Raw genomic sequence first — 26,981 nt, 5'->3', positions numbered from 1 at the left:
CACAAGAGAACCAGCTCAGTTTAGAAGAAGAAAAAGAAGGCGGAGGGGGATTTCTAACTTCCAAAGTCAATCTACAGTCTGGTTCTTTCTGAATCTTGCTTCTTCATCACCTGTAAGATATTTTGCTGACCAAGTTCCGTCTACAGTTACATCTTTGTTACTAAGAACAGAACCAGAAGTCAGTTGGGGTTGTCCTAATGGAGGGCATAATTTGGCCATGAATCTAGAACTCCATTAAGTAATTGTAAGTAATGCATTTAGTGCCAAAGGAAATACGTGAGGAAACACAGGGAGGATGTTGCATAAGAAGGGGGTATTTTTAGTCATTCGTTGGAGTAGAATTGCAATATGAGTTTGTGGAATTTTGCAAAACTGTGTTAAAATTTTGAGCTTGTACTTTAAGGGTAAGGAATTTCATGGTGCTGCCTGCAGGTTAGGCGGCTCTGTAAGGAAGCTATGATCTGGGTCTTCAGTCAGTCAGTCGGCAAGAGCCAGCTTAGAGCAAGCTGGAGTGAGTTATGCCTCTCTGCTTTACAGAGTCTGTTTTCTCTCTGTGTGTGTTTTTGGTTCTGGTATGTTAGGGTTCTGGATTTTAAGAAATAAAGTCGTGGTACATTGCAATCTTCCAGAAAGAGTATTTATCTAATTTTGGTTTGCATGGTGTGAACATAACATAGCTCCTTGCGTCTTCCATGTTCCTGACAGCAGCACGTCCATTCCCAGCAGATAAATTTTCTCAACTCAAAAATCAGTGAAGAACTAGGCTATACAACTCATTGGGAGAATAAGCCTCTCTGTGAGGATTAGACAAACTTGACTCCAGGCTCAAGGGTGGTAGAGATAAGAAAATACAGATAGAGACACAGTGCACACACCAGACTAGGTGGAACAATCCCATTACAGAGGGCACAAGCAGTTTGCTCAATATTTCAGAGAGAGAATGGGATTAACTTCATGGTCAGCATCATTTGATCCTCCTAATTGCAGAACTTCACTCCCAAAGCCCTCATGTCACTGATTCAGTGGGGGATTCCCCCCACCCAACATGAAGCATGGGTAATTCATTAGTGTCAGCATTTTCAACTTAATTACATTCAGAGAGATATTTTCCTTTCCTCCCCAAAGCAAAATATTACCTAGTCCCTGCAATGCACTGGTACTTCAGCCCAATACAGTGTCTGTATTCCCTGCACCAAGGGACTGAGTGTCTACTTGCTTAATTAGCACTAATGGGAGTCTAAATCCCCCCATACTTTAGCATTCTCTCAGTTTGAAGGGAAGAACAATCACTTCCCATGCTGTAATATTTCCACTGCCCAGCACCTTAGATAAGCAGCTATTTAGATAAGCGCAGAGAGTAGAACATTCTGCACAGGTGCAGGGCAATGGAGGATCATGTCCATATAATTTTTAAAAAATTCTAAATAGATCATTAAAAGTAGTGGAAAGTAGAGCCCTTTATGGGTAAGATTTTAGTGAGTTTCTTCATTTTGTATTTGGTACCATGATATGGACAAAAGGAGGTGAGAAAAGACTGACAAAAGTTATGTCTTCAAACTGATTTTACACAGTTTCCTGAGGAATGCCGTTATGGGGTTCATTGAATGTCAATAACTGTGGCTTCAGTGGGTCTTTATGGATTCCCCCCCAGAAGGGGGAAAAGGCTTGCCACATGCAAAGTTAGCCGGTAACCTAAGCAGTTTCTGAAGGATTAAAGGGACAAACTTTACAAATCTGAAGAAGCCCCCTGGAATTCAAATTTAGTCTCAGAACCTGAATATCAAGAAAAGTTTCCTGACACCCCTGAAACAGACTCTCAAGGGGAGTTGAACCCACCCCATTGCTTGGAATTTAAAACCTAAATTGGACAACCCACTAAATGTTCTGTAAGAATGATCCCACATTTGCAGGTACTAGCTGATCTAATTGGGCGTTATCCATCTGTAACTTCTATGATTCCACTAACCTTGCTCCGTGTATTAATGCGTCTGGAAAGAAAAACAGTGAATGACAGGAAGCACGCTGCCCTAGCACAAAGAAAATGGAACAAAGAGCTCATTTCCATGCTTCTAATGCCCACAAAGTAAGGTTTATCTTCTTGCACTTTCAAATTCTTAGAAACGCACTGTAGAACGAGCCCTCGTTATTGACATGTCTGACGATCAGACACTGCATTGGCTGAGGTTTCCAGTAGACTGCCCTGTCAACATAATACACCTCCTAACTATGCAGGTGGGAGGAACTTTCTTGTCAGGGAAGTAGCATCTTCACTAAAGTGTGACAGCAGTGGAGCATTGTACAGGGAGGAAGGATAGCTAGCTCAGTGGTTTGAGCATTGGCCTGCTAAACCCAGGGTTGTGAGTTCAATCCCTGAGGGGGCCATTTGGGGATTTAGTTGGGGATTGGTCCTGCTTTGAGTGGGGGGTGGACAAGATGACCTTCTGATGTCCCTTCCAACCCTAATAATCTATGATTCTATAACAACACTTTCTGTAAAGCTCTCAGTTCTGATCCCACTGTCTTGTTCAACAAGCAGCCAAAAAAAAAAAAAGGATAGCACAGGTTGTTTACACTCTTCCTTTAAGCCATTCCTAAAGCAACAGCACGGAGGAAGTCTCTTTCACTTTGAAATAAACACACAAGGTAATGTTTATTGCTGCTATTAAAACATTTATCAAATTAGAGGAACCTTCAGAGAAAAATAATAAACACATCCCAAGCTCCCTCTGTGGAAGGTAACCTACCCTTTGTCAATCAGGTTACTGCACACTCATCTAATGGGGATCACTCCCTAAGCTTCCAAACCCATTCTCCTTGCCAGCTGATGACTCACTGGAAGGCGAGCCTTGCAAATTAATCCCTTATTGCAGCCACAGCACAGAAGGAGAAGGGAAAAAAAAGCCAACAAACAAAGCAAACAGTGCATGGGGCTGTTTCCTAGTCAGAGGGGGGTAACCACAGTGGAAATATAAAGGACTGAGCCTTGTTTTCTTTCTGCAAGATTTCTATTCAGAATGTGCAGGAATTATTAAATTCCGCATTTCAAAGTGCAGGGAGAAGGCTTTTGTTGTGGAGCACAACATGGATTATGCCTCCCTTGCTCTTTCGCCCCTATCCTCAAGCAATTATAACCTGCTTTCAAGCCAGATTCAAGATTTAAAACTGGCTCGCAGCCAGTAAAATTCAGCATCCGTTGCCACCATTGTTTGGCTACAACTTGACTGTAGGTTTTGTTGGTTTGGATTTATTTTTTTAAATCATGCTCCAGTTTCAGCTAAACTACTTGTTCATGGAAGATGCAACCAGGCAGATCTACAAGTAAGGGCCCTGATCTTGTAGTCTGATCCATACAGGCAGACCTTTGCACCAGTGCATCATCCCAGTGAAATCAATGGATGCTATGCAGGGTTAGGGTCTGCCTGCATGGATCAAATTCCAGAACTGAGGCCAAAGTTACCAGTTTTTCTATACTAAATCCCTGGTTTTGCAGGAATGGCTATAGTCTTTTAAGTAAACAGATTCTGAATGGAGAGTGTCTGTGACTTCACTTCTCACGACAAGGAACACAATCAGAAAAACGGCCTTAGGAGGCAGATATGAGGCAAACCTTCACCTCATTCAGCAGCTATTTTACAAAGCAAAGATGAGTCTGACTCACTGACAAGCCACTAACGGTAAAAGTAAAACCTTTCATTACAACTGAAGGAAAAAAATCAGGCAAGAAACCAGTGTTTTCTCCTCAATAAAATATACCACATTCCATTTCCACAGCCTACAAACTGCAAATTAAGTAATGTCTGCCCTCTAGTGGTCCAACTGCACAGCTACCAGCTATAAAATGCACTCAAATACACAGCAGAAAATTTCTGTACACCTAGCAAGTTAGCCTTGAGCATATTCGCAGAGACAACCACTGAATGGATGTCGCAGGCTTTAATCTAAAACAAACAGGCACCACAAGATGCTCAAGTAACTAGATCATAATATGTATCAGAGGGTAGCCGTGTTAGTCTGGATCTGTAAAAGCAGCAAAGAATCCTGTGGCACCTTATAGACTAACAGACGTTTTGGAGCACGAGCTTTCGTGGGTGAATACCCACTTCCTCAGATGCATGTCATGAGATGACATGCATCTGAGGAAGTGGGTATTCACCCACGAAAGCTCATGCTCCAAAACGTCTGTTAGTCTATAAGGTGCCACAGGATTCTTAAATCATTATATGTCACACTTAATAGTTCTGGGCTGTAAGTATTAAGGGGAGGGCCAGGCGACCAGAAACAAGGATTCTTGAATTCTTTCATAGTGTAGATTACATCATGAGGCCAGTTAGCCACCTCCTCTCCCATTCACAGGAACACGACCACCACATGGCAGTTGCGGCAATCGCTTAGCTAGAAAAGAGCATTTGCGAATGAGGTGAGTGTTTAGCTCAGCGGATTCCAAACCAGGGGTTGTGACCTCAAGCGTGACCATACCATCAACAAATGGGGTCATGAACTTGACTGAAGATACAAACCATCAGGACCTGCTCTACAATACACCATCCTCTGTACATGCAACCTGGCACACAATGCGCGCAAGGTCATGACGCAGGGAGGGTGCCGTTTTGTCCGGCACGTATTCCTGTTAGGGCTCGCACAGCACTGCCTCCAGCAGCTAGTGTAGTGATATAATAAGGAGGTTGAGGGGATCAGTAAGTCTGACAGTGGGATCATGCAGGCAAAGCTTGGGAAGCGCTATTTCAGAAAGGACTGATCAGTCTCCTTTTGCTCTTCAGTTCATTTCTACCTCCTTCTTGTAATTCACCCTTCCCTGGATTGGACGGGGAAGGTCTTGTGATTAAGGCACTGGCCTAGGACTCAGGACATCTGAATTCTGTTCCTAGCTCTGTCAGACTCCCCTGAGCAAGTCACTAAATCTCTGTGCCTCGGTTTCCCCTCTACAAGATGAGGATAGCAGTAATGATTTACCTCCCAGGGTACTGCAAGTATCCATTCAGTAATGCTTCAGATGTTTTGCTGTTATTGTGAGGAGTGCCATGGAAAAGCAGATATGTCGAATAATGCCTATTGCTGGTCCCTTCCCCCATCTTCCCCACAACTTGTCCTCTTTCCTGCACACGCAGCCCAGCTGCTGGGTTCCCTTCTCCCCTGGAACATGCTGTCCAGGTTCCTGTTTGTCCTCCCCCTGCCCCCCTGCACATGCTATCTGGTCTCCTGCTCCTCTGGGACACTGTTTACTATTCTACTATTACTACTGGTCTCCAATGCAGAGCTAACTCAGGCTCTTACTTCGGTGTTGCCTCTATCCCGGCTTCCGCTCACACTTAAAACCCTCTCACCCAACGATGGTGGTGCTTTCAATCCAGACTAGCTGGGGGTCTAGATTACAGCCCACTTTGCAGAGAGGACACAGGCAATACCACTTGAGTGCTGACAGTCCTCCAGTGCCTTCCCACAATCTCCCACCTACCTAAAAGGACAGACAAGTTCCTCCACAATTCACTGGGAAAGAATCAGAGGGATTCACCTTACCTGCATCACTGAGAACCATGAGATATGACTCAAGAAGTTCTAGCAACACACTGGAGAGTGCAGCACCAGTGAGGACAGAGTGACTTGAGTCTTGTTTTCCCGTGTCCACTTACAACCGAGCTAGGCTAACCGTGGTGCTGATCACTTAGGGTCCTCTCTGCAGTGAAGACATATCCACACAAGCCAGGACAACTTCCAGGGTAAATGTGAAATTCTGCCAAGTTAGTGCATTCAGATTCAGGGAGAGGGGAGAAATGGACAAACCCAAGCCAGTAAAGACAGCATCTAAGGGGAGCCCTCTGCAGTCCTCAACTGAGACAGACAAATGGCAGCACTTCAAGTTGAGATGAGAGGAATGTAAAAGCCTCAGTAATCATTAACCTGCTTTACACCTCAGCTCCCTTTCTGTAATTTTCAGTATCTCACAGGAGTGTTGCAAGGATGAAATCTATTCATGACAAAGGCATTCTGATACTACGGAGGAGGGTCAGATAAATACCTAGATAGGAGTCCACAAAGGATCCAGGACCCTCTTTAGTAATAAACTTTGAAGCCTAATGCCTTGAGACAGGCCAAAAGGTCATTGAATACAGTTGGATTTAATCACTCAAATGAGTATATAATTGCTTTTTAGAGAGAAATTAATAAGAAACCCTTTATTGAAGTCCAGCAACAAAAGCATCGCCTCCCATTTTCAAGGTAGTTTAGAGGACATGCTTTCTGAAGCAAGGCAGAAGCTGCCTGAATTAGACAACGGTACTCCCTACCCCGAGCGGCGATCAATGATTTTAAAATCTGTCAGTGTCATAAACATTGATTATTCTTCCTTAGGTACAGACAGACCAGTAAGAGTTTTACAGACCCAAGGAGAGTGCCAGGTGCTTTCTACAGGTTGCTTGTTATGCTGAAAAGTATTCAAGGGGCTAAAACCAGCTTCAGAAGTCAGGACCAGGGTTATACTTCAACGTGCTCTAAGAATTGATGATAAGGAAATGACAACAGGGGCAATATAATCAGAGCCGTCCCCAGCTATTTTGGTGCCCTATGCAGCCCTCTTGTGCGTGCGGGGGGGCGGGGGGGCTGGACTGTGTGGAGCCCCAACCCCAAGCCTCTGCAGGGGAACTGTGTGGAGCCCCGCCCCAGGCCTCCATGGAGGACGGGCGCTGGCCACTTCCTGCAGGAAGTGGAGTGACCTGGTCCTAGCTCGCTCTGCCCCCCAGGCTTGGGGGGAGAGGGGAACCGTCCCCCAGCATTCACCGGCGGTGCAGCCAGGGCCAGGTCACTCTACTTACCAGGTGTGAGTAGTGAGTGCAGGCCCAACCGTTTCTGGAGTCCTCAGGGGACTGGGGCAGGGAAGAACCAGAGTAGGGGCTGGAGCAGCATGCAGCAGCGCAAAGCAGCAGGAAATTTGGTGCCCCAAATTTCCTTGTGCCTTAGACAGCTGCATGCTTTGCGTATGGGTAAGGACGGCCCTGGATATAACTAAGAACAGTTAAAAACCAAGCAGAGTTCCTCACTGTGGATCAGCATTAACTCTGCAGCATGCTGGCGCCCATAACACAGCTTTGTTCAGCTGATGCTCTTCACAAAGCACCAGGGCAGTAACACTAAGGAGAGATAAAGTTCAGTTTACTTTAAAAGAAAACAGCCAGGTCTGCGTGAGTTTCGCCTCAGCCACTGTTGTGGGCCATTTAAGCACAGAGTTGCTGTGCAAAACAGCCTTTAGGAAATCAGGGAAGATGACTATTAATTTAAAAAAGTGGTACAAGATAATTCCACTTATCCGAAGCTCCCACTCACCTGCATCCAAACAGAGGTTACTCCCTCACATACGACTCACCTAACTTAGTTACCTTCCCCCATCTAAACCCTCTAGACAGGGTGGCAGTGGAACTGGAAGCCATCCAAGGAAAAAGGCAGACTTCAAAATAGAATCCAAATCTTCTGACGCCCACAATGACCTTTGCTACCGTATACCTTGTTCAAGCAAAACTAAAGGTCAGTGCCAGTATGTCCACAGCTTAGCGACTAAACCATGAAATAGCAAGTTTGGCAATGGCTACGCCGGCGCTTTACAGCGCTGCAACTTTTGCGCTCAGGGGTGTGAAAAAAACCCACCCCTGAGCACTGCAAGATACAGCGCTGTAAAGCCTCGCTGTAAACAGTGCCACAGTGCTGGGAGCGCAGCTCCCAGCACTGCAAGCTACACCCATCGAGGATGTGGAGTACATGCAGCGCTGGGAGAGCTCTCCCCCAGCGCTGGCGCTCCGACCACACTCGAAACTTCAAAGCGCTGCCGTGCAAGTGTGGCCATACCCTTTGACTTGCACTTTCTCCAGCACAGAACCATCTGTACAAACTGCTATTTGCAGACCTGGCTATGTCCTCTAACCGCTTTATCAGTCACTGGACATAGGGTACTGCAAAGTTACAAAGTCTCTAAATACTCAGCACATAACTTTGCAATTCCAGACCTGGAAAGAAAAGAAGTCAGAGTCCATACTTCAACTTGGGATTCCTTTTATTGCTGGATCAACTGACTGGTGCACGACTGATCTGATACATTTGCAAATGTGGCAAGTAGCGATGCCTTTACTGTTTCTCATCTAGCTGCCCGGAGCACACAGCCAAGACTCGTAAACAATTTCACTAAGAACTGGAATACCCATTGCAAATTTAAGAATACAAACAAAAAGCCACCAGGTTAATACATCCCATGGTACTTTGTTAACCTGACAAGTGTAGTTGATTTAATTATTTATGATAACACTTCCAAGTGTTCTCTACTGTGTTTTATTAAAAGGTCGTGATATTCTCCTCATTGGCTGCTTGCCATTCTTAAGGAGATTGGTGGGGTAAGTGGGTAACAGCTATGAAATTTACCACTGAAGTATTCTAACATTCTGATGGTTTGTCGGTTAATTTGCTTTACAGATCAAAACAGGAGATCATTCACAACAGTGGAAGGACATCTCCAGAGCTTTAGTCTAAAACTCAGAAGTGCATCTTCAGCTCTTTTGCACAAAAGCACGCAAAAGCTTTCAGACAGGTTCCCTCTAGATGTCTGTGCACAATTAGTAAAGGTCTATTCTTACGTCTACCTATAGGCAGCTGACTTCTAGTTAGACTTCTAATCATCAGAAGGGGATTCCCCACCTGGATGCTGTCTAATACAGAAATAACACTAAAGCAAGTTCAAGGAACCTCTGGTTTCCAAATCAGAAGCAGTCTGTTCATCCAAGTCCCCCGGCAAACACAAAGGGTGGAGATCAATGCACAGTGCTGTCCCCGCCCCCCCATTTATTTCCATTTTAAAGTGTAATAAGTTCATGTGAAAATAAGTTTGGGTGGCGAAAAGAGCCAGATGGATGGCCCTGGAGATGGAGGTCCTCAATTTTTCTGGAGATCAGGCGACAAGCGGCAGAAGGGCAAGTACATCCCTAGCACAATGTCCTGTTCAAAGTGCTTCAGCCCTGAACCTGCAGTGACCATCGCTGGAGCAAAGAGGAGAATACCGTCTACATGCCCAATTAAATCCTTAGACCTTTTGCCCAAGAAGGTGTCAGTTAGTGCCACTTTTCTCTGTGGTTCTTGTGGACTTCTCTCCCCACCAAATACTGGATTGACATGTCCACCTCATTTCATATAAGACCTCAGTCATCAGGTAGTACCTGTAGTCACTACTGACCTGGACTGGATTCACACTGGCAAACTATCAGTCAAGTGTTATATCCTATAAAACCACTACCCCCTCCTCTTTTTTTTAACAGCTGCTACCACAAATGGCTTCATAAGCCCATCTGAATTTTCCTTTATGTGAAGGTATATACACAAAGGAACAGCAAGAAAAGCATTGGCAGCTGCATTTAAAGTGGGGGCAGAAAACGTATTCCTATTTGCTATGTTTACCGATTTTGGTGTTTTTAGAAAAGACTTTACCTGTTCAGAGTGTTCTGTTCTATCCTACCAATCACCTGCTTTACCTGGCGACATCAAGCCTGGCAGGTGATGTTTAAAATAAGAAGCAGTGAGAAATCCCAGCGGGAAGATAACATCCATACACATACACCCCACCTCGCAACTGATGACTAGAGCATATTGAAGTAAATGTTATTTTTAGCTATCTGCAGCAGAGGCCGCTGGAACATGACTGAAGCATCTGATAGAACAGGAGTCATATCATTCTGGCCACCAGTGTGTCTTTTTTACAGAGATTATTTAGCTGAAAGACACGGTGGGTGCTGTAACAAACAGTGATTTAAAACAGTCCTCCTGGCAATCTAGTACTGAAAAACCTCATAATAGTCCTTTAATCTCAGCTTCCCTGCAGATGGGACAGTTATTAGACAATGTGGACCAGTGTTTGGAAAAGCTATCCTCCTCTGAATACACAAACACACCTTAAACAGATTCAGAAATACCATCATCCATATATATGGAATAATTATAGACCTTACTTACATGCTGCTTTTCAGGTGAGGCTCTCAAAGCACTTCAAAGTATTATCCCCATTTGTGCAGGTGAAGACAGAGGAATGAAGTAACTTGCCCAACACCACACAGGAAACCAGTGGCAGAACTAGGAACTAGACGTGGGTATCCTGACTACTAACCTCCTCCTCTCACCAGTTTATAGTGCCTCCCAGAGAATTTAAATTCCGAAAAGCAATAGAAGAGATTTACTGTACTAGTTTCCTAACTTGAGGCCATCTAGCCCAGAAGCTACAATGGAGTCTCAAATTACCCATTGGCTTGCACGGAGGAGACGGAGAGCCACTGACTACTGTGGCTGCCCCAAGCACATCTTAAAAGATGGGAGCAGTCGGAAGGAGTGGCATGGCAGGAACTGAAGGGGCTGGGGGGGGAGGCAATCCTAAATAAAGAAATAGGACAGAACAGACGTTTCCTCCGCAATATCTTCAGTGCCACCTCTGAGTAAACAAGAAGACTTCTTGGAAGAAGCTTGTGGGTATAGAAGAGTCCACCCTACCCAGCATGCATTTCTGCTTGATTAACAACAGCACAACATGACAGCATCCTAGCATGCCTCACCAATCCTGAGCACAAGATTATAGCCTGGATGGCTGGTTCACAGCCTGGATGGCTGGTAGCAATAAAATCCTTAATCGAGATCTAGCAAACCTTTCAAGCACAGCAATTCCATCAGTGGCCTCTGCTTTCAAGACAGGAGAGCTACAAAAAGGTCCTCCCAATAATTGCCAAATAAACTCCTAGTCTCAGAAAGAAGCAAAAATTCTGACATCAGAAAACCAAAGGTTTTCACAGGCAGCTGAAAGGATACAATGATGCCACCCACAAACACTTCCCCATGAAAAAAAGAGCAAATAAGCTCTGTGCAAATGTTCAAACATGGTCCGTGCAAGTGCTATTGGAAAGCTAACTAGAGGTTTGTTTCCACATTATTTCATCCCAGCACCACAGCAGAGTTTCCAAATAGCCATGGGCTTAAGTTGAGATTTCCACTGCCAAAAAGGAAACAGATGCTTAAACTATTTGCTTCGTAAGATCATGTCATGGAACTATACAGTATTGATGGGGGCATAATCATTTGGTGTCTCTGCAGTTAGCTTCTCTTAGCCTCTCTGCAGGATGTTCCAAAGTTTTTTTTTTTTCCATTTGCTGTTAGCTCAGACTTGTCATGTCACATGAGCAAATGACAAGTGACATATATCAAGCAACAGAGCTTTCCTTACAAGAGGCTCATTAAATAACAGCATTGGCCTACTAAACCCAGGGTTGTGAGTTCAGTCCTTCAATTCCCATTTAGGGAACTGGGGTAAAAATCTGTCTGGGGATTGGTCCTGCTTTGAGCAGGGGGTTGGACTAGATGACCTCCTGAGGTCCCTTCCAACCCTGATATTCTATGATTCTATACAGGTAAAATGCTAGATCTTAGTACTAGAAAAGACTCCTAAATTTAAAAAAAAACTAACACAGGATCCCAGACCAGCTAATTTAAGAGCATTCAGGAAACGATGTTATCTTTTGGGTGGGAGGGACTGGATGCTGATGTAGCGTGGGTTGGGAATGGAATAGCAGAAATATACTCTAAAAACAGAATATGGCCGCTAGCAAAACTTCACTCCCAATGTGTTGACAGGAAAGACTTGAGAAGGGAAAAAGTAAATTAGCTGACTGAGTATTCCAACAATATTTTCCTTAACAGATCACTTGCATAGGTGGGATCTCTTCAAGGCCTTGCAAAGAAGCCTTGGTCCACCGTTTCCTGTTGTGTATCACTTGTTAGCATCCATTCGCCTGCCTCAGTCATGGAGTTAAACCTGGAAACTAGCAAGCTTCCCCCAAACCCTGACACATGGAAAATGAATGCATGTATGTGCCCTGACTAGGATTTAACACCACACTAGTCATGTTGGTGCCTCAGCACCTACCCAAAACCATGTTATTTCCATCCCTGCAGATTTTTCTTCCTCTTTGGTGGGTTTCACATCACCAGTTAGTAAGAGTACCAGGAGGACTGTATATTCCTTTTCCTTTAGATCTCAGTGGAAGAGCTGAGCTCAATACTGAGGCCATGGCTACACTGGCGCTTTACAGCGCTGCAACTTTCGCGCTCAGGGGTGTGAAAAAAACACACCCCTGAGCGCTGCAAGATACAGCGCTGTAAAGCCTCAGTGTAAACAGTGCCGCAGCACTGGGAGCGCGGCTCCCAGCGCTGCAAGCTACAGCCGTAGAGGATGTGGAGTACGTGCAGCGCTGGGAGAGCTCTCTCCCAGGGCTGGTGCCGCGGCAGCACTTTGAAGTGCAAGTGTAGCCATACCCTAAAACTCCACTACAATTGTCTACAGGGGATGCGCACAATAGCCTTCACTGATGATCATAAATTAAAATCTGAAGGCAGCAGCAAATCTGTCATTTTTGATTAAACAAGGCAGCCAGCCAAAAGGAGCTTCCATCCCTCCCCATGCATGGCTAGCGAAGCCGGGTGACAAAGGAATTATGATTAATCATACAGTCCCAGTGGCCACTTGGGTGCATTGCAATGCTATTCAGAGCACACCATCATGTGCCAATACAGTCAAAACAAAAGCCAGCCATGCAGTATTGTGAAGGTGGTTAATATATGACTGGTTAAGGACAGGAATCGATCAAGTCACTAGGTTTTGAAAAAACAAAGGGAGCCAGCCTCAGCTCAGCTAGTCACACAGCTCCTCCAGTTTAAAGCTCAGCCTTACCTCCTCTCCAGTCAGTGCCAGGAATAGAACCCAGGAATCCTGAATTTAGTAGCACTTGGAGAATGAACCTCCTTAAAAGCAAGTAATTTAAACAAAAATAATAATCAAAGACCCATCTGTTTATTCTACCTCTTATTGTTTCCAGCAACGTTAACAATATAAACCAGTAGGTTTAAAGAGTCACAACAGGCTGAAACAAAATATAGCCAAGGTCCTTTTGAGCAGAAATGCAAAATATAACCATTCTCGCACTAGTATAGCGGAGTGTTCAAATGGGGGGAGGTGGGTGATTCTACATGGCTCAGGAGAATGGTAATGAGATTTAGAGCTTTCCACCTCCAGGTCACTAGAGCAGTCAAGGTCAAGAGTGAGCTAGATTGGTTGTAATCTGGTGGCTGCTTGCTGGCCTCTGTAAAATGAGTTTGAGGTCTAAGTCAATTGCCAGTGGACAGATGACGGCTTTTTTGACATGGACACAAACTAGCTGCTGGTAGTTTCAGCAGAGAGGCTCAGGATTAACAGTCTGCTTAATTGCAGCCACCCCCAGAAGAGTCACTTCAGTGCCAGCTGAGGCATACTGGAGGGGTGACAGAAACTTGCACTGCTGCTGTCTGTGCTGTGGATAAACAGAAAGATTCCATCCCCCATGGCCATCGCTCCAGCATCTATTACCAGCACTGAAGTCATTTACTTCAAAAGTTGTCAGTTACAGGTTAGTTTAACGTGGCCCAAAGCAACTTTTTTGGAGGAAAAGGGGAATAGCATGAAAAAAGCATTCATGTTAACACGCTATCACAGTGCATAGCAGTAACTTGTTACCAGGAATTTCATCATGAGCAGTTTCTATGCATATTCACTTTGGCACAGAAAGAAGGCTGTAACTGCTCCAGCCATTAGGGTCCAGCAGATCAGTTTTCCACAAAGTCCTAACTTGGCCGTCACACAAAGGTGCTGCCATTGTTGCACAAAGACAATGCCACTGTTGAACATCGCTCAATTCCCTAGTTAAGGGTGATATAATTTGTCTCTGTGAGGACGGCCCACAGGCAAGATTTGTGGTCACACAACTTTATTACTTCGCTTATGTCACAGCTCATTACAAACCGCAAGTGATCCAATAAATGGCTGGCATTTAAATGTAATTTAATTATAGAGACTTTTTAAAAAGGGACCCTTGAATATCCAGTGCCAAGCTGAGGATAATCTTTGCTATGACTTCATCTTAAATGATTCATCATTTAAAATGTTAGCTGGCAGCCATGGAATGAATTAACACCACACTTCAGTGGGATGTACGGTGAAATGCACCCAATTGTTTTTTTGTGTGTGTGAGAGAGAGATTGACTCCTTCTGATGAAGGGAAGATGAAATGTTTGCAAAAAAACAGTTTCTAGTATTTTCAGCCATTCAGAAAAAGCCATTAACGCCTTTATTCTATGCAGATCTCTACCACTTGAACTGAGGTCAAATTCAATTTGCATCACAGATTAGGTTTAACGAACATGTTGATCAGTTTGCCTGAGGAAAAGTCATGCAGTGCCTTACTCTAAAGGCCATGTCTACATCTAAAATTTTGCAGCGCTGGTTGTTACAGCTGTATTAGTACAGCTGTATAGGGCCAGCGCTGCAGAGTGGCCACACTTACAGCAACCAGCGCTGCAAGTGGTGTTAGATGTGGCCACACTGCAGCGCTGTTGGGCGGCTTCAAGGGGGGTTCCGGGACGAGAGAGCAAACCGGGAAAGGAAACCAGCTTCCCCGCGGTTTGCTCTCTCGGTCCCGGAGCCACCCAGCAAACCGTAGGGAAGGAGACCTGCTTGCTCGGGGTTCCGGGACCGAGAGAGCAAACCGGGAACGCCGCGGTTTGCTCTCTCGGTCCCGGAGCCAGCCAGCAAACCGCAGGGAAGGAGACCTGCTTGCTCGGGGTTCCGGGACCGAGAGAGCAAACCGGGAACGCCGCGGTTTGCTCTCTCGGTCCCGGAGCCACCCAGCAAACCGCAGGGAAGGAGACCTGCTTGCTCGGGGTTCCGGGACCGAGAGAGCAAACCGGAAACGCCGCGGTTTGCTCTCTCGGTCCCGGAGACAGCCAGCAAACCGCAGGGAAGGAGACCTGCTTGCTCGGGGTTCCGGGACCGAGAGAGCAAACCGGGAACGCCGCGGTTTGCTCTCGCGTTCCCGGAGCCACCCAGCAAACCGCAGGGAAGGAGACCTGCTTGCTCGGGGTTCCGGGACCGAGAGAGCAAACCGCGGCGAAGCTGGTTTCCTTTCCCGGTTTGCTCTCTCGGTCCCGGAACCCCGAGCAAGCAGGTCTCCTTCCCTGCGGTTTGCTGGGTGGCTCCGGGACCGAGAGAGCAAACCGCGGCGTTCCCGGTTTGCTCTCTCGGTCCCGGAACCCCGAGCAAGCAGGTCTCCTTCCCTGCGGTTTGCTGGGTGGCTCCGGGAACGCGAGAGCAAACCGGGAAAGGAAACCAGCTTGATTACCAGAGGCTTCCTCCTTCCACGGAGGTCAAGAAAAGCGCTGGTAACTGTCTACATTGGATTACCAGCGCTGGATCACCAGTGCTGGATCCTCTACACCCGAGACAAAACGGGAGTACGGCCAGCGCTGCAAACAGGGAGTTGCAGCGCTGGTGGTGCCCTGCAGATGTGTACACCTTCAAAGTTGCAGCGCTGTAACTCCCTCACCAGCGCTGCAACTTTCTGATGTAGACAAGCCCAAAGTCAGCTTTTTTAAATTAAAGAACCCTGCATCTTTCACATGGCAGCACCGTCTAGGGGAATAAATATGGAACTAGGAGCTACTGTTTTCTAAGCCTTGTCTTTCCATGGAACTGCAGAGTGGCTTTAGATAAGCTTCAGTTTCACCATTTGTAAAATAGTAATGGCTACTTGCCTGTAAAATGCTTTGAGGATTGCAGAATTCTCTGATTCCTCTCACCTGTGAGATCCAGAGGTTCACAGCATATTAACTGATCAGAATCTGGTCTTTGAAGTGCTTCGTAGGTGCTATACAGCATTAGTTCTTATCTTTCTGGTTGTCTTTTATCCTGCTATTTGGACATTTATTATTCAAGACCCAGAAATTAAGGAAGCATCATTTCCTTATGAAAATGTAGGAGAACCAAGGCTGAAGGAAAAAAGACCAACAAACTTGGCACAGGGATCCAGGAGAGTACTTACCAGTGTTTTCTTCCATTCCTGTGGTACGCTAGCTTTCTGAACAATTCCTGCAGAGAGAAAAAAACAAAATGTACGTGCAAGTTGATAGCAGAAAAATCCTGAGTTTTACCGAAGCCTTAGTCTACTTTAGCTGCCCTTTCAACAGTGGCTAACCAAGTCTAACCAGCAGGCAGGTAACTGAGCCCCAGGTTAGGGAATCCTATCTGGCAATTTTGGAATAAGATGGAAAGACACTGACATCCACGCCCTCAGCGCAAAAATGTGACAAGTCCTATCATGGTGAACTAATTCCAGGGAGCTTCAGATTTCAGAATGCTTTGGGTTTGAACGTTCTCTTTTGTTGCCATTCCACGCAAGTAGGCCCCACAGCACAGAATGCACATGCATCATCTCTGCTACCCACCTCAAATATTGCAAGTCAAAAGAGGAGACAGCCGTACTGGCAGGTTCTAAATCCGCCCCAGGAGAGCGCAAGTCTGGGAAACCTCCCCCTTTTAGCACTAATGCCGGAGCACTAGCCATCCCATACACAATATATTTGCACGATAAAAATGAAAGTTATTAACATCACTTTAACCTCCAAGTGCCATGCATGTGGTGTGTGTTTTGCATAGGGAAACTACTTACGCTGTGAACAGGTTAAAATCTAAAACTACAACTTCATTAACAAATAAAGCGTCAAACACTTCTTCCATGGATAAATCATGGCTGCATCCCCAAGGCAGCGTGCCTTAACCTATAAACAGAATGGATAAAAATTGACGATGTAAAAGATTAAAATTGGATCTATTTAAACTGCCTTTTTAAACAAATCTATAAAACTAAATATCAAAGTGACAATTTATGTTAAGGCCTAAAATTATAATCTATTTAAATAATTTAAATTGAATACAAAAAATGATATTAAGCAGTATGTGTTTGCTTCCAAGTTTTGAAGAAAGTCAGCCACTGAACTGGTGGAAGCCACTGGCTAAGCACCTGAAACCAGAGTTTGTTGGTATGCTAGATCAGATTTTGACAGAAGTAGCCTCTTCTGCGGGGGAAGTGGAGAGGGAGAGAATATTTTCTTCATTTCAGTTTATTCAACTAGTTCAGTTCAATAACTAGTTCATTCAAAGTTAAGGAACAAATACGGAATTGGAAAAGCAGGAAAACTTGTTTTCCTCTTCCAATCGAGGAATAAAAACAAGGTATGAGATGATGAGATGATGAGATTTACAAGTTCTAAAACCTTGAATGATATGACCAGAAACAATCAGTTCAATTCAATCCTTACAGAGAATATTTCCTTCAATAAATCAGTCAATTTTAAATGCAAAACAAGGGATTATCTTTGTTAATTTTTTTCTTATGTATCCAGCACAATTAAGGGAGTTGTATTTAATTTTTTTAAAAATCGTATTTTTCTGCATTTTAATTGTATTTGCATTTCCACCCAAATAGTGCTTGACACAAATTACAAGTAAAAAGTTACCGTAATCCAGTAAAGAAGAAATGCATCATTTACCATTCTTCTAACATAATAAAAATGGAAAAATTAAGAATCTAAATAAATGTAAATTAAGCTATATAATTGTTTAAATAACTGTAAAAATACAGCATGTCCTCCTGGTTATCAGAAAGAAGCACCAAATTTAGTGTAAGGGCAATTTTTAGTTGCAAATCAACATATTTTAGTGGTTACCAACCAGACTCAACCTTTCTTTAGGGAAAAAACCTAAAAAGTACAAGTGCAAAATATAATTAAAACTAATTTAAATCAAGGTTTTCTGCTAGCTGATTTAAGTTATGATTAAAATTAGCAACTTAGATCACTGACTTAAATCAATCCACCATGCCTATAAAAATGAGAACATTTCAATGCTTACCTAGAGAGAATGGAAAAAGGTCATGTACATAGGAAGCTTTTAGAAACCACAGGATGGTGTACTTAGCTGTGACACTGAGGCCTTGTCTACACTACAAAGTTGCAGCGCTGGTGAGGGGGTTACAGCGCTGCAACTTAGGATGTGTACACACCTGCAGGGCATTACCAGCGCTGCAACTCCCTGTTTGCAGCGCTGGCCGTACACCCGGCCGTGCCTCGGGTGTAGAGGATCCAGCGCTGGATCACCAGCGCTGGTCATCAGGTGCAGACACTCACCAGCGTTTTTGTTGACCTCCGTGGAATAAGCAGGTATCCCAGCATACCTGAGGAAGCCTCTCTGGTAATTAAGCAAACTCCACTGCCCTCCAAGCAGGTTTCCTTCCCCGCGGTGTGCTCTGGCGTTCCCCGATCCCCCCTCCAAGCAGGTCTCCTTCCCCGCGGTGTGCTCTGGCGTTCCCCGACCCCCCCTCCAAGCAGGTCTCCTTCCCCGCGGTGTGCTCTGGCGTTCCGACCCCCCCTCCAAGCAGGTCTCCTTCTCCGCAGTGTGCTCTGGCGTTCCCCGACCCCCCCTCCAAGCAGGTCTCCTTCCCCGCGGTGTGCTCTGGCGTTCCCTGACCCCCCCTCCAAGCAGGTATCCAGCCCCGCAGTGTGCTCTGGCGTTCCCCGACCCCCCCTCCAAGCAGGTCTCCTTCCCCGCAGTGTGCAACTGCGCTGCAGTGTGGCCACATCTAACACCACTTGCAGCGCTGGTTGCTGTTAAGTGTGGCCACTCTGCAGCGCTGGCCCTATACAGTTGTACTAATACAGCTGTAACAACCAGCGCTGCAAAATTGTAGATGTAGACATACCCTGAGTATGTTTCCCAGATCTGAGGAAGAGTTCTGTGTAAGCTCGAACACTTGTCTCTCTCATCAAGAGAAGTTGGTCCAATAAAAGATATTACCTCATCTACCGTGTCTCTCAAGTCTGAATTTATGGTCAAATGGCTTAAGAATTAAAAGAAATTGTGCACTATACTGGAAAACAGCTTTCTTACAGAGATTCTCTATGTTCTGAACTGAACTGCAGAGGAACTAAACAGTGCACCTTCGCTGAAGTATACTTATTTATAAAGAATCATAAACGTGCTTGGTGCTTTAGTGCAGTTTTGTTGTAGCCATGTTGGTACAACAAAAAAATATTACCTCACCCACCTTGCCTCTCTTGGTGTTTTAAAACCACGCTGAGTCCCTGTGCTGAAGAGTTTGCAGTTGCTAAGCGCAGCAGAAGCTGATGAAAACAGGGAGGGATTGAGGAAGGATGCTACTAGTGATATATGCCTTGAGGGTTACCTGGTCAGTTTAAGGTCTCCACGTACACAAGTGACTTCCTAAAGGCAGAGCTTTTTAACCTTGCAAGCTGCATCGCCACTTCAAAAACAGACTCCAACGAGAAACTGCAGAATGGGTATTAATTTGCAAACTGGACCCCATTAAATTAGGCTTGAAGAAAGACTGGGACTGGATGGGTCATTACACAAAGTAAAACCTATTTCCCCATGCTATTTTTCCCCTAGTGTTACTCGCACCTTCTTGTCAGCTGTTGGAAATGAGCCATCCTGATCATCACTACGTTTTTTTCTCCTGCTGATGATAACCCACCTTAACTGATTATTCGCGTTATAGTTAGTATGACTACATCCATTTTTTTCATGTCTTCTGCGTATATACATCTTCATCCTGTATTTTCCACTGCATGCATCCGATGAAGTGCGTTTTAGCCCACAAAAGCTTTTGCTCAAATAAGTTTGTTAGTTTCTAAGGTGCCACAAGTCCTCCTCCTTAACTATCACCACTTCACACACTCACTTCATCAATTCAATCTATGCCTTAGCACCTAGCAGCCTGAAACAGCTCTTTCAGTTCACCTTTGTTTCTGGCAGTCAGGAAGTGCTAACAGAACCGTGGCCAGGCCAGGAATGCAACGAGTTTCCCCACCTCGACAAATTCCTCAATTTTAGAATGTGTATTCAGTCTGTGCTACTATCCCAAGGTAGGGGACCAGGGTTTGAACAAACAGTTGCTAGCAGAGCTTTAAACATGGCTGAACTATACAGCCAGAACTCCTTTTGGTCAGAGAATCATGCCCTAGGCTACCAATACTTAAAGCATTCCATCCCAGCTCTGTTTAGACAGGAAAGAAAAAAAACTGTCCACAATGACCAGGGAAACCGTGCCAGAACTTTGTTTGCACAACCATGTTCTCATCATAGTGTGGATAGTGCCTGTCCCAAGCCCACCAGTCAGCACGCACAGACCCGGATCCATCAGGCCATATTAAACTTCTTTGTTTAAAACCTCTTGGCACTTCCAGCCAACGGAGTCCATTAGCATTAAAATATAAAACAAACTCCTAGCTCTATGTCATATGGCCGTCCTGGAACTTCTGAAGATAGCTTCACGATAATCCATCCGCAGGGACTAGAATGAATGCTACACACTTCTACCTATCCGAAGTAATTTTAGCTGCTTTACAAACTCCTTAACCAAAAAAACAGATCCAGCATTTTCACCTCAGAGTGCAAATCTTCAGCTAGCAAGGGCTGGATGGTGGAGGGCATTTGTAGGTCAAGTCACAGTACCTGCTGTCTCAGTAAGCCTTATAGAAAAGGGAAGTCAGGAGAGGAATGGAAACAGACACTTCAATGCTACTTTCACACAGCAGCGTCAGATTATAGCAACCCTCCAGCCACCCAGGGATTTCAATTTCATTTCCTTTTCAAGGATGTTCGCCAGAGGCTGAGCTCATTGAGTTTTGCTTACTCCAAGGTGCATACTTGGAATATTAATTCTTCCAGTCCCCTGCCCCCACTGGATGCTCCAAGAACATCTGTCTCAAAGCCTGACAGAGCACTGGGAATGAGGATTCTCCCTAGTGTAGCTCTAAAGCCCAATTCTTATAGTTATTACAGAACAGGTATAATAAAAACAGTCATATTAGGGAAATGGAATGTGATCTAATAGAGCAAGAAGCAGTGGAGTCAGGATTCCTAGATTCTACTCCTGGCTCTGTCACTCAACTGCATGATCTGGAAGTGGTCACTTGACACAGAATCATAGCATATCAGGGTTGGAAGGGACCTCAGGAGGTATCTAGTCCAACCCCCTGCTCAAAGCAGGATCAATCCCCAGACAGATTTTTGCCCCAGATCCCTAAATGGCCCCCTCAAGGATTGAACTCACAACTCTGGGTTTAGCAGGCCAATGCTCAAACCACTGAGCTATCCCTCCCCCCTGTATCTGTAGCCCTCAGAAGGACGCTGGATATTCCTGTTATCCACATAAACGTTGAAGTCCTTTTTAGAATCCTGTTACGGGCCTCAACGGCATTCTGTGGAAATGGATTCCACAAGGTGAATTGTGTTTAAGGAGTTTCCTTTTTTCAGTTTTGAATACACCATCTTCCAATTTTATCAGAAGTCCCTTGTTGCGTTATGAGACAGGGGAACAGATGTGCTGTCTTTCTTACCTATATCATTTGTTATTTTGTATACTTCCAGCAAGGAGTATGGGGAATAAAAAGGAAGAATTGAAAGTATTAGTACACAAGCTAAATAATGATTTAATTGGCATCACAGACACTTTGTGGGATAAGTCTCATGACTGGAATATTGGTATAGAGGGGTACAGCTTGAAAGGCCAATATAATACGTTATATTACATGTTAAGCCACTGGTTTCCATACAGATTTAAAATTCTGATAATTGGCTCCCCATGCAAATAGTATAATAAATATCACTTTACACCAGCAGCATAGCTACCAGTGGGCGTGGCGCAGAAGAGGAAAGTAATGAAGATTATAAAGTGGAAGGGGTTTACAATCTAAATTGTTGCTACTGTTTGGATTTTGTTAGCCTTAGGCAATGTCTATACTTTGCATCTTTTAGAGACACAGGTGCGCAGTGTAGCTGCTCTTTGTCAGCAGGGGAGAGCTCTCCTGCCAACAAAATAATCCACCCCCAAAGAGAGGCAGTAGCTTTGCTGGAAGAAGAGTTCTCCCACAGACAAAGCGTTGTTCACACCAGCACTTTTTGTCAGTAAAACTCTCATCGTTCCATGAGGGAGGGGGTTCACACCCCTGAAAAACATTTGCAGTATGCAGTAGTCTGAAAGTCCAGGTGTTTCAGTTCACTGCACAAGCTATATTTAACAAAGCCTCAACATAAAAAACAGTCATAGTCAAAAGGAAAGCATGGCACAGAATTAAACCTTAAACTTCTCATCACCAAACTAAGTAATCTTAACTCTAGACTATTTTATTCAGCTCTCGGCGTTGCAGGATTTATGGGTAGCTTTGACTCTCTCAGCTAGTTTTGCTGCTGGGGTTTTTGTTAGTTAGTTTTTAAGTCCCTTTTGAACTGTGTTTAAGAATTTGGTGCTGTGAACTGTAACAGACTAACCACCCTGGTAGTGGAAGTCCTGCATTTACCCACAAAACAGATGCCGCATGGACAATAGTGCAAGTTTCCCCACACACTGCTATTTAAATCTCTTCTAGGAGCGACCATCTACAGGAGTAAGAGGCACTTTAGTTTCCAAATTCATTTACCCCTTTGTCTCTCTGCTTGTAAGTCTCCAATTGCTGTGATAATTGTACAATGCAGATACCTGCACAAGAGAAACAGCCTGATACCCCACTTCATGTCTCAGAAACTTTTAAAGAGCTGCCAGTGGCAAGTGATCCATTTGGACAGCATCACAGATCTGCATATATAGCTTCTGAAAGATAGACATCAACCTGGACTGCTTTGAACTAGTGATGTAGACATGAAAGGCTTTTATAAATCCTTGGCAATCCCGAACCAACACATCCTTTCCAACCAATATGTTTGAAACTGTTTTTTAACATGTGGTAAAAGGATTGTTTAAATCATGGACAAAAGTGATTTCTGATGTCCTCTGACAGTCTACAAGAAACTTCAGGATAACCACACAAACAGATTTCCAAGTCACCTGACCTGCTACTGCTTTCCCTAAAAGATTGCTGTAGAAGAACCTGCAGTTAACAGGTTATTACATGTCCAAAAATAAAGACGGCATTAAGATCACATTCTTAAAGTACTTCTTTAAGTGGTGAGAAGATAAACTGTCTAAGCAGAAATTTTTAGGAAGGAAAAATATTTTACAATGGACTAGATTTTAGCTTCCTCAGCAGAGAGCTTAAAACCATATGAACAATGAAAACATAACCACCACAACACTCAAACAAAACTCTTTACATCACAAAATTATGTTTTGCAAAATGATAATTCCATAAATTAGAGGAACATAAAACAGATGGAATGAACAAGCTGGTAGCCTGCCAGCAAGGATCAGTGATTAGCACCCAAACTGGGCCACAGTCTCAAGCAGCGGAAGAAAACCTGGTTAATTAATACATTGAGGTTTATTTAAGATGCAGTCTACTATTCAACGAGTTCTGTCTGTAACCATAAAACTGCTACACAAACTAATCTCTTAGGCCTTGTAGAACATGTGAACAACTACTACCCCAAAATATTATGACATTTCTAGTGTTCTGAAGCAAGATATTTCATTGGTTTCATCTATATCCTGAAAGCTTATGGTATGCCAAAGGGAAGGGAAAGAGAAAGAATCTGTATAGTTTTTACATAATGATTCCATTCAGAAGCCCAGTTATCCTACTGTCATCCCCTCTCTTCTGCACTGTGGCACTTAGTGAAATGAACCAGCCACTTCTGATTGCCAATGACTGCCTGGCTATACTCTTAACACCAGGAAATAAATATTTCAGTGAAGCTTATTTTCCTGAAATCTATGCTGTGTCTTCCATGCCTCCCATCTTCCAAAGAGCATGAATTCACACAGCCATCTCCGGAGGTCAAGAGAGTCTGAAATCAGAAATGACATCATAGTTGCTTAGGAGGTGCCTCTGGGAAATGGAGTGTTAAGTTAGCAAGTCTCAGGAGTGCAGTTATGAACAGATATTTTTCTTAACATGGGCTCCACCGCTGAAAGGCAAGAACTCAGCTCTGCACTAGACCATGGTTTGTATATATTAATAAATACTGGAATAGTAAGCATGAAGGAGCATTATATACGAGCAGTAAATACCTAGAACTCAATTCACATTCATAAATCAGTGGAAGGGAAAAGTTACTAACTGTACCCATTCTTCTATTCTACAAAAATTCAAAACACCAAGTAGTGTCTGGAAAGTTGTTGTTTGTGGGGTTTTTAAAGAAATTTATTTACAAAGATAAGCCACAACATGAAGATTTCCTCACATCTCCTTGTCAATTGCTGGAAACGGGTCATTTTCCTTACCACTTCAAACAGTTCTTTTTCTCTCCTCCTGATAACAGCTCATCTTAACTGATCACTCTCCTTACACTGTGTATGGTAACACCCATTGTTTCATGTTCTCCATGTGTGTATTTATATCTTCCTACTGTATTTTCCACTACATGCATCGATGAAGTGGGCTGTAGCCCATGAAAGCTTATGCTCAAATAAATTTGTCAGTCTCTAAGGTGCCACAAGTACTCCTGTTCTTTTTGCGAATACAGATTAACACGGCTGCTACTCTGAAACATATTACTTCCTGTAGCACCTACCTGTTTCTGTTGGGTCCCGCATCAAATCACTGACCTAGCCTGACCCCGTTTAGTGTATAGTCTGGCCTAATCATATCACAGCATCAAGTATCACAGATACATTTTATATACAATACATATATTGATGCCTGTTTACAAGACTTCAGTACATGGGTTGATGTGTAATTCATGGGTGTGACATCACATTTGTGAATTATGAGACTGAACCAGACAATGCTGCCAAAGGCTTTGTCTAGGCCTTGTCTACACTGGCAAGTTATTCAGGAGTAAGGTCAGGTATGAATTCAAAGTGCTAGAGCTATTGCGGAATAGGAGTATCCACACACAGGGTGCTATTCCAGAATAGCTATGCTGGTCAATTTCCCCTTGTAGACAAGCCCCTAGACTGGGAGTTAAAGATGAGATGTTAGTTCATGTTTGCTGGCTTGTTCTAATTCAAACTTTCCAAAATGCTAGTCAAGCCAAGGCAAGTTGTACTTTAGTGTGTGCTAAACTGGTCAAGTTAAGGTCTACAGGGGCCTAAGCTTTAACTTGACCGGTTTAGCACACGATAATGTACAGTTTGCCTTCACTTGACTAGCTTTGTTGAAGATGTTAGATGGAGCTACCTAACACAAACAATACAACTTTAAATCCTAGTTCAAAGAAAGCCAAAGTTACCAAGACCCACCCCAGGAGGAAACAACGAGGAGACGGCATGACAGACATTAGCACAAGTGCCCAATTACACATACTTTTTTCTACATGAGCCATGAGGTAATTGTGACACTGCACCTCATATTCTTCACAGTGACATTATTCTGAGATGGTTATAGCACAATAATGATGCATTTTATGCAAGATGGGTCATGTGAGATGTCATTGGAAAAGTTATGATTTGCTGAAGATGATTTGTATGCATGTACCATTTTTGTATCTGAAGTTATGAATATTGACTCTGTATCTGTACTTCAAATGTAGTTATACCTGGGTAACGCCCACTAGACAAGACACTTTCAATCTAGATAGTGGGTGGGAAGGGCCCATTCAGGGCATTAAGTCATTAGTAAAAACAATCAGCCTTAGGAGAAGCTTATCCCCGACTTGGTGAGCCCTCCGGGGACCACTACAGACAGCCTGTAAGTAATGGCTGTTATGACTCTACAATGAAATGTGACCAGACCACATGTCTCTGGACTCCATCTTGGGATGTCAGTATTTTTCCACAAACCGGTCTGGGAACCAAGCTTGGAAACAAAGGGTTCCCGCCATATGCTAAAGCCAGGGAGTGACATCACCTGGGGTTCTTCACTCCCCACACAAGAAGACTCCTGGAAACACCTGAGGAACAAAGACTGAACTGGGGAAGTGCTGGACTCAGGCTAACGGGACTTCTAACCTGTGTATGAAACACCTGGGGATTCCAAACTGCAAAACAAGTGTAGATTGTGCCTTAAGAACATACCAGTCTGCCTGTATCATCAGTTAGGGTGAGAATCTGCTATTCATTTCCAGTCCATAACTGTATCATTTTGTTTTCAGCCAGACTAAGTTAAAGAGAGAGAGGCTGTCACAGAATCAACTTCTTCATTAGTTTTCATCTACTTTTGAATATAGCACTGGGCCCATGGCAGCTTTACTAGTCCAGAGGTGCTTTTAGCCTGTGAAACAGCAAAGGCCACTTTCACAACTCCCCAGGAGACCAAAGGCTGCATCTCATTGGCAAAATATCAGTTTTTAATGGTCACACACTTTTGAAATGGTACAAGCAGGGCCGGTGCAACCATTTAGGCAACCTAGGCAGTCACCTAGGGGACTAGGATTTGGGGGGTGGGGGGGGCATTTTCTTTGGCAGTGACCACAGCGGCTGGATCTTCGGCCTCCCTGGTCGCCGCTGGCATTTAGGCGGAGGGAGCTGGGGCAGCAGAGCGTGGCGAGGGCTGCCTGCAGCAAGTGGGGGGGGGGACGGCACGCAGGGGAACTCCCTGCCCCATCTCACCCCCGCCGCACCTCTTCCCTGAGCACACCATGGCTGCTTCACTTCCCCAGTCTCCCAGGCTTGCGGCACCAATCAGCTTAGGCACCGCAAGCCTTGGAGATGGGAGATGTGAAGCAGCGACGGCATGCTCGGGGTGGAGATGGAGCAGGGGTGAGCTGGGGCAGGGGGGGTGCCTCAGGGTGGAGAGCTGCCACAAGGAGGGCACCTCAGGGCAGAGGGGGGGAGCTGCCGTGGGAGGGGAACACCTCAGGGTAGTAGCTGCTGCGGGGGGGGGGGGGGGTGGCGCCTCAGGGCAGGGACGAGGGAGAGCACAAGGTGGAAGTTTTGCCTAGGGCGCGAAACATTCTTGCACCAGCCCTAGGTACAAGCAGCCACGATATTGACTTACTCATGTATCTGCCTTGGTATATGAAAAGGGATGGCTTGTTCGGATTCACCAGGAAGGAAAACCTCCAGCTTACAGCTGAACTCAGCCTACAATGACGTGGGGAACAGCCACAGGAAGCGTTTTTGATTGAGAGTCGCATACATCCTTTGGGCTAGTCCCGTTCACTCCTGCACTATAATGTTCACTCAAAGTGTACATAATAA

At 44.6% G+C, this 26,981-nt stretch overlaps 1 protein-coding gene across 5 annotated transcripts in view; it reads right to left on the bottom strand.

The window, feature by feature from the left end:
• PHACTR4 (phosphatase and actin regulator 4) overlaps positions 1-26,981 on the bottom strand; it is a 97,840-nt gene that overhangs the window by 41,134 nt on the left and 29,725 nt on the right. For 3 of the 5 annotated variants that reach the window (XM_030539342.1, XM_030539337.1, XM_030539341.1), the window contains 2 exons: positions 15,930-15,976; positions 12,752-12,822 (listed from right to left, as the gene is read on the bottom strand). Coding sequence is in view for 2 of the 5 variants with exons in the window: in XM_030539340.1 (XP_030395200.1) it covers positions 15,930-15,945 (16 nt within the window). In the remaining 3 variants the exon portion in view is untranslated. Of the gene's footprint in view, positions 1-12,751; positions 12,823-15,929; positions 15,977-16,556; positions 16,666-26,981 lie in introns of those variants that run through there. The other 2 variants (XM_030539340.1, XM_030539339.1) reach the window with 2 other exon arrangements.

This window comes from Gopherus evgoodei, chromosome 20, assembly GCF_007399415.2.
Source record: "Gopherus evgoodei ecotype Sinaloan lineage chromosome 20, rGopEvg1_v1.p, whole genome shotgun sequence".
In the NCBI taxonomy this organism is placed as follows: Eukaryota; Metazoa; Chordata; order Testudines; family Testudinidae; genus Gopherus; species Gopherus evgoodei.
This window is presented reverse-complemented; position numbering and strand designations above follow the sequence as displayed.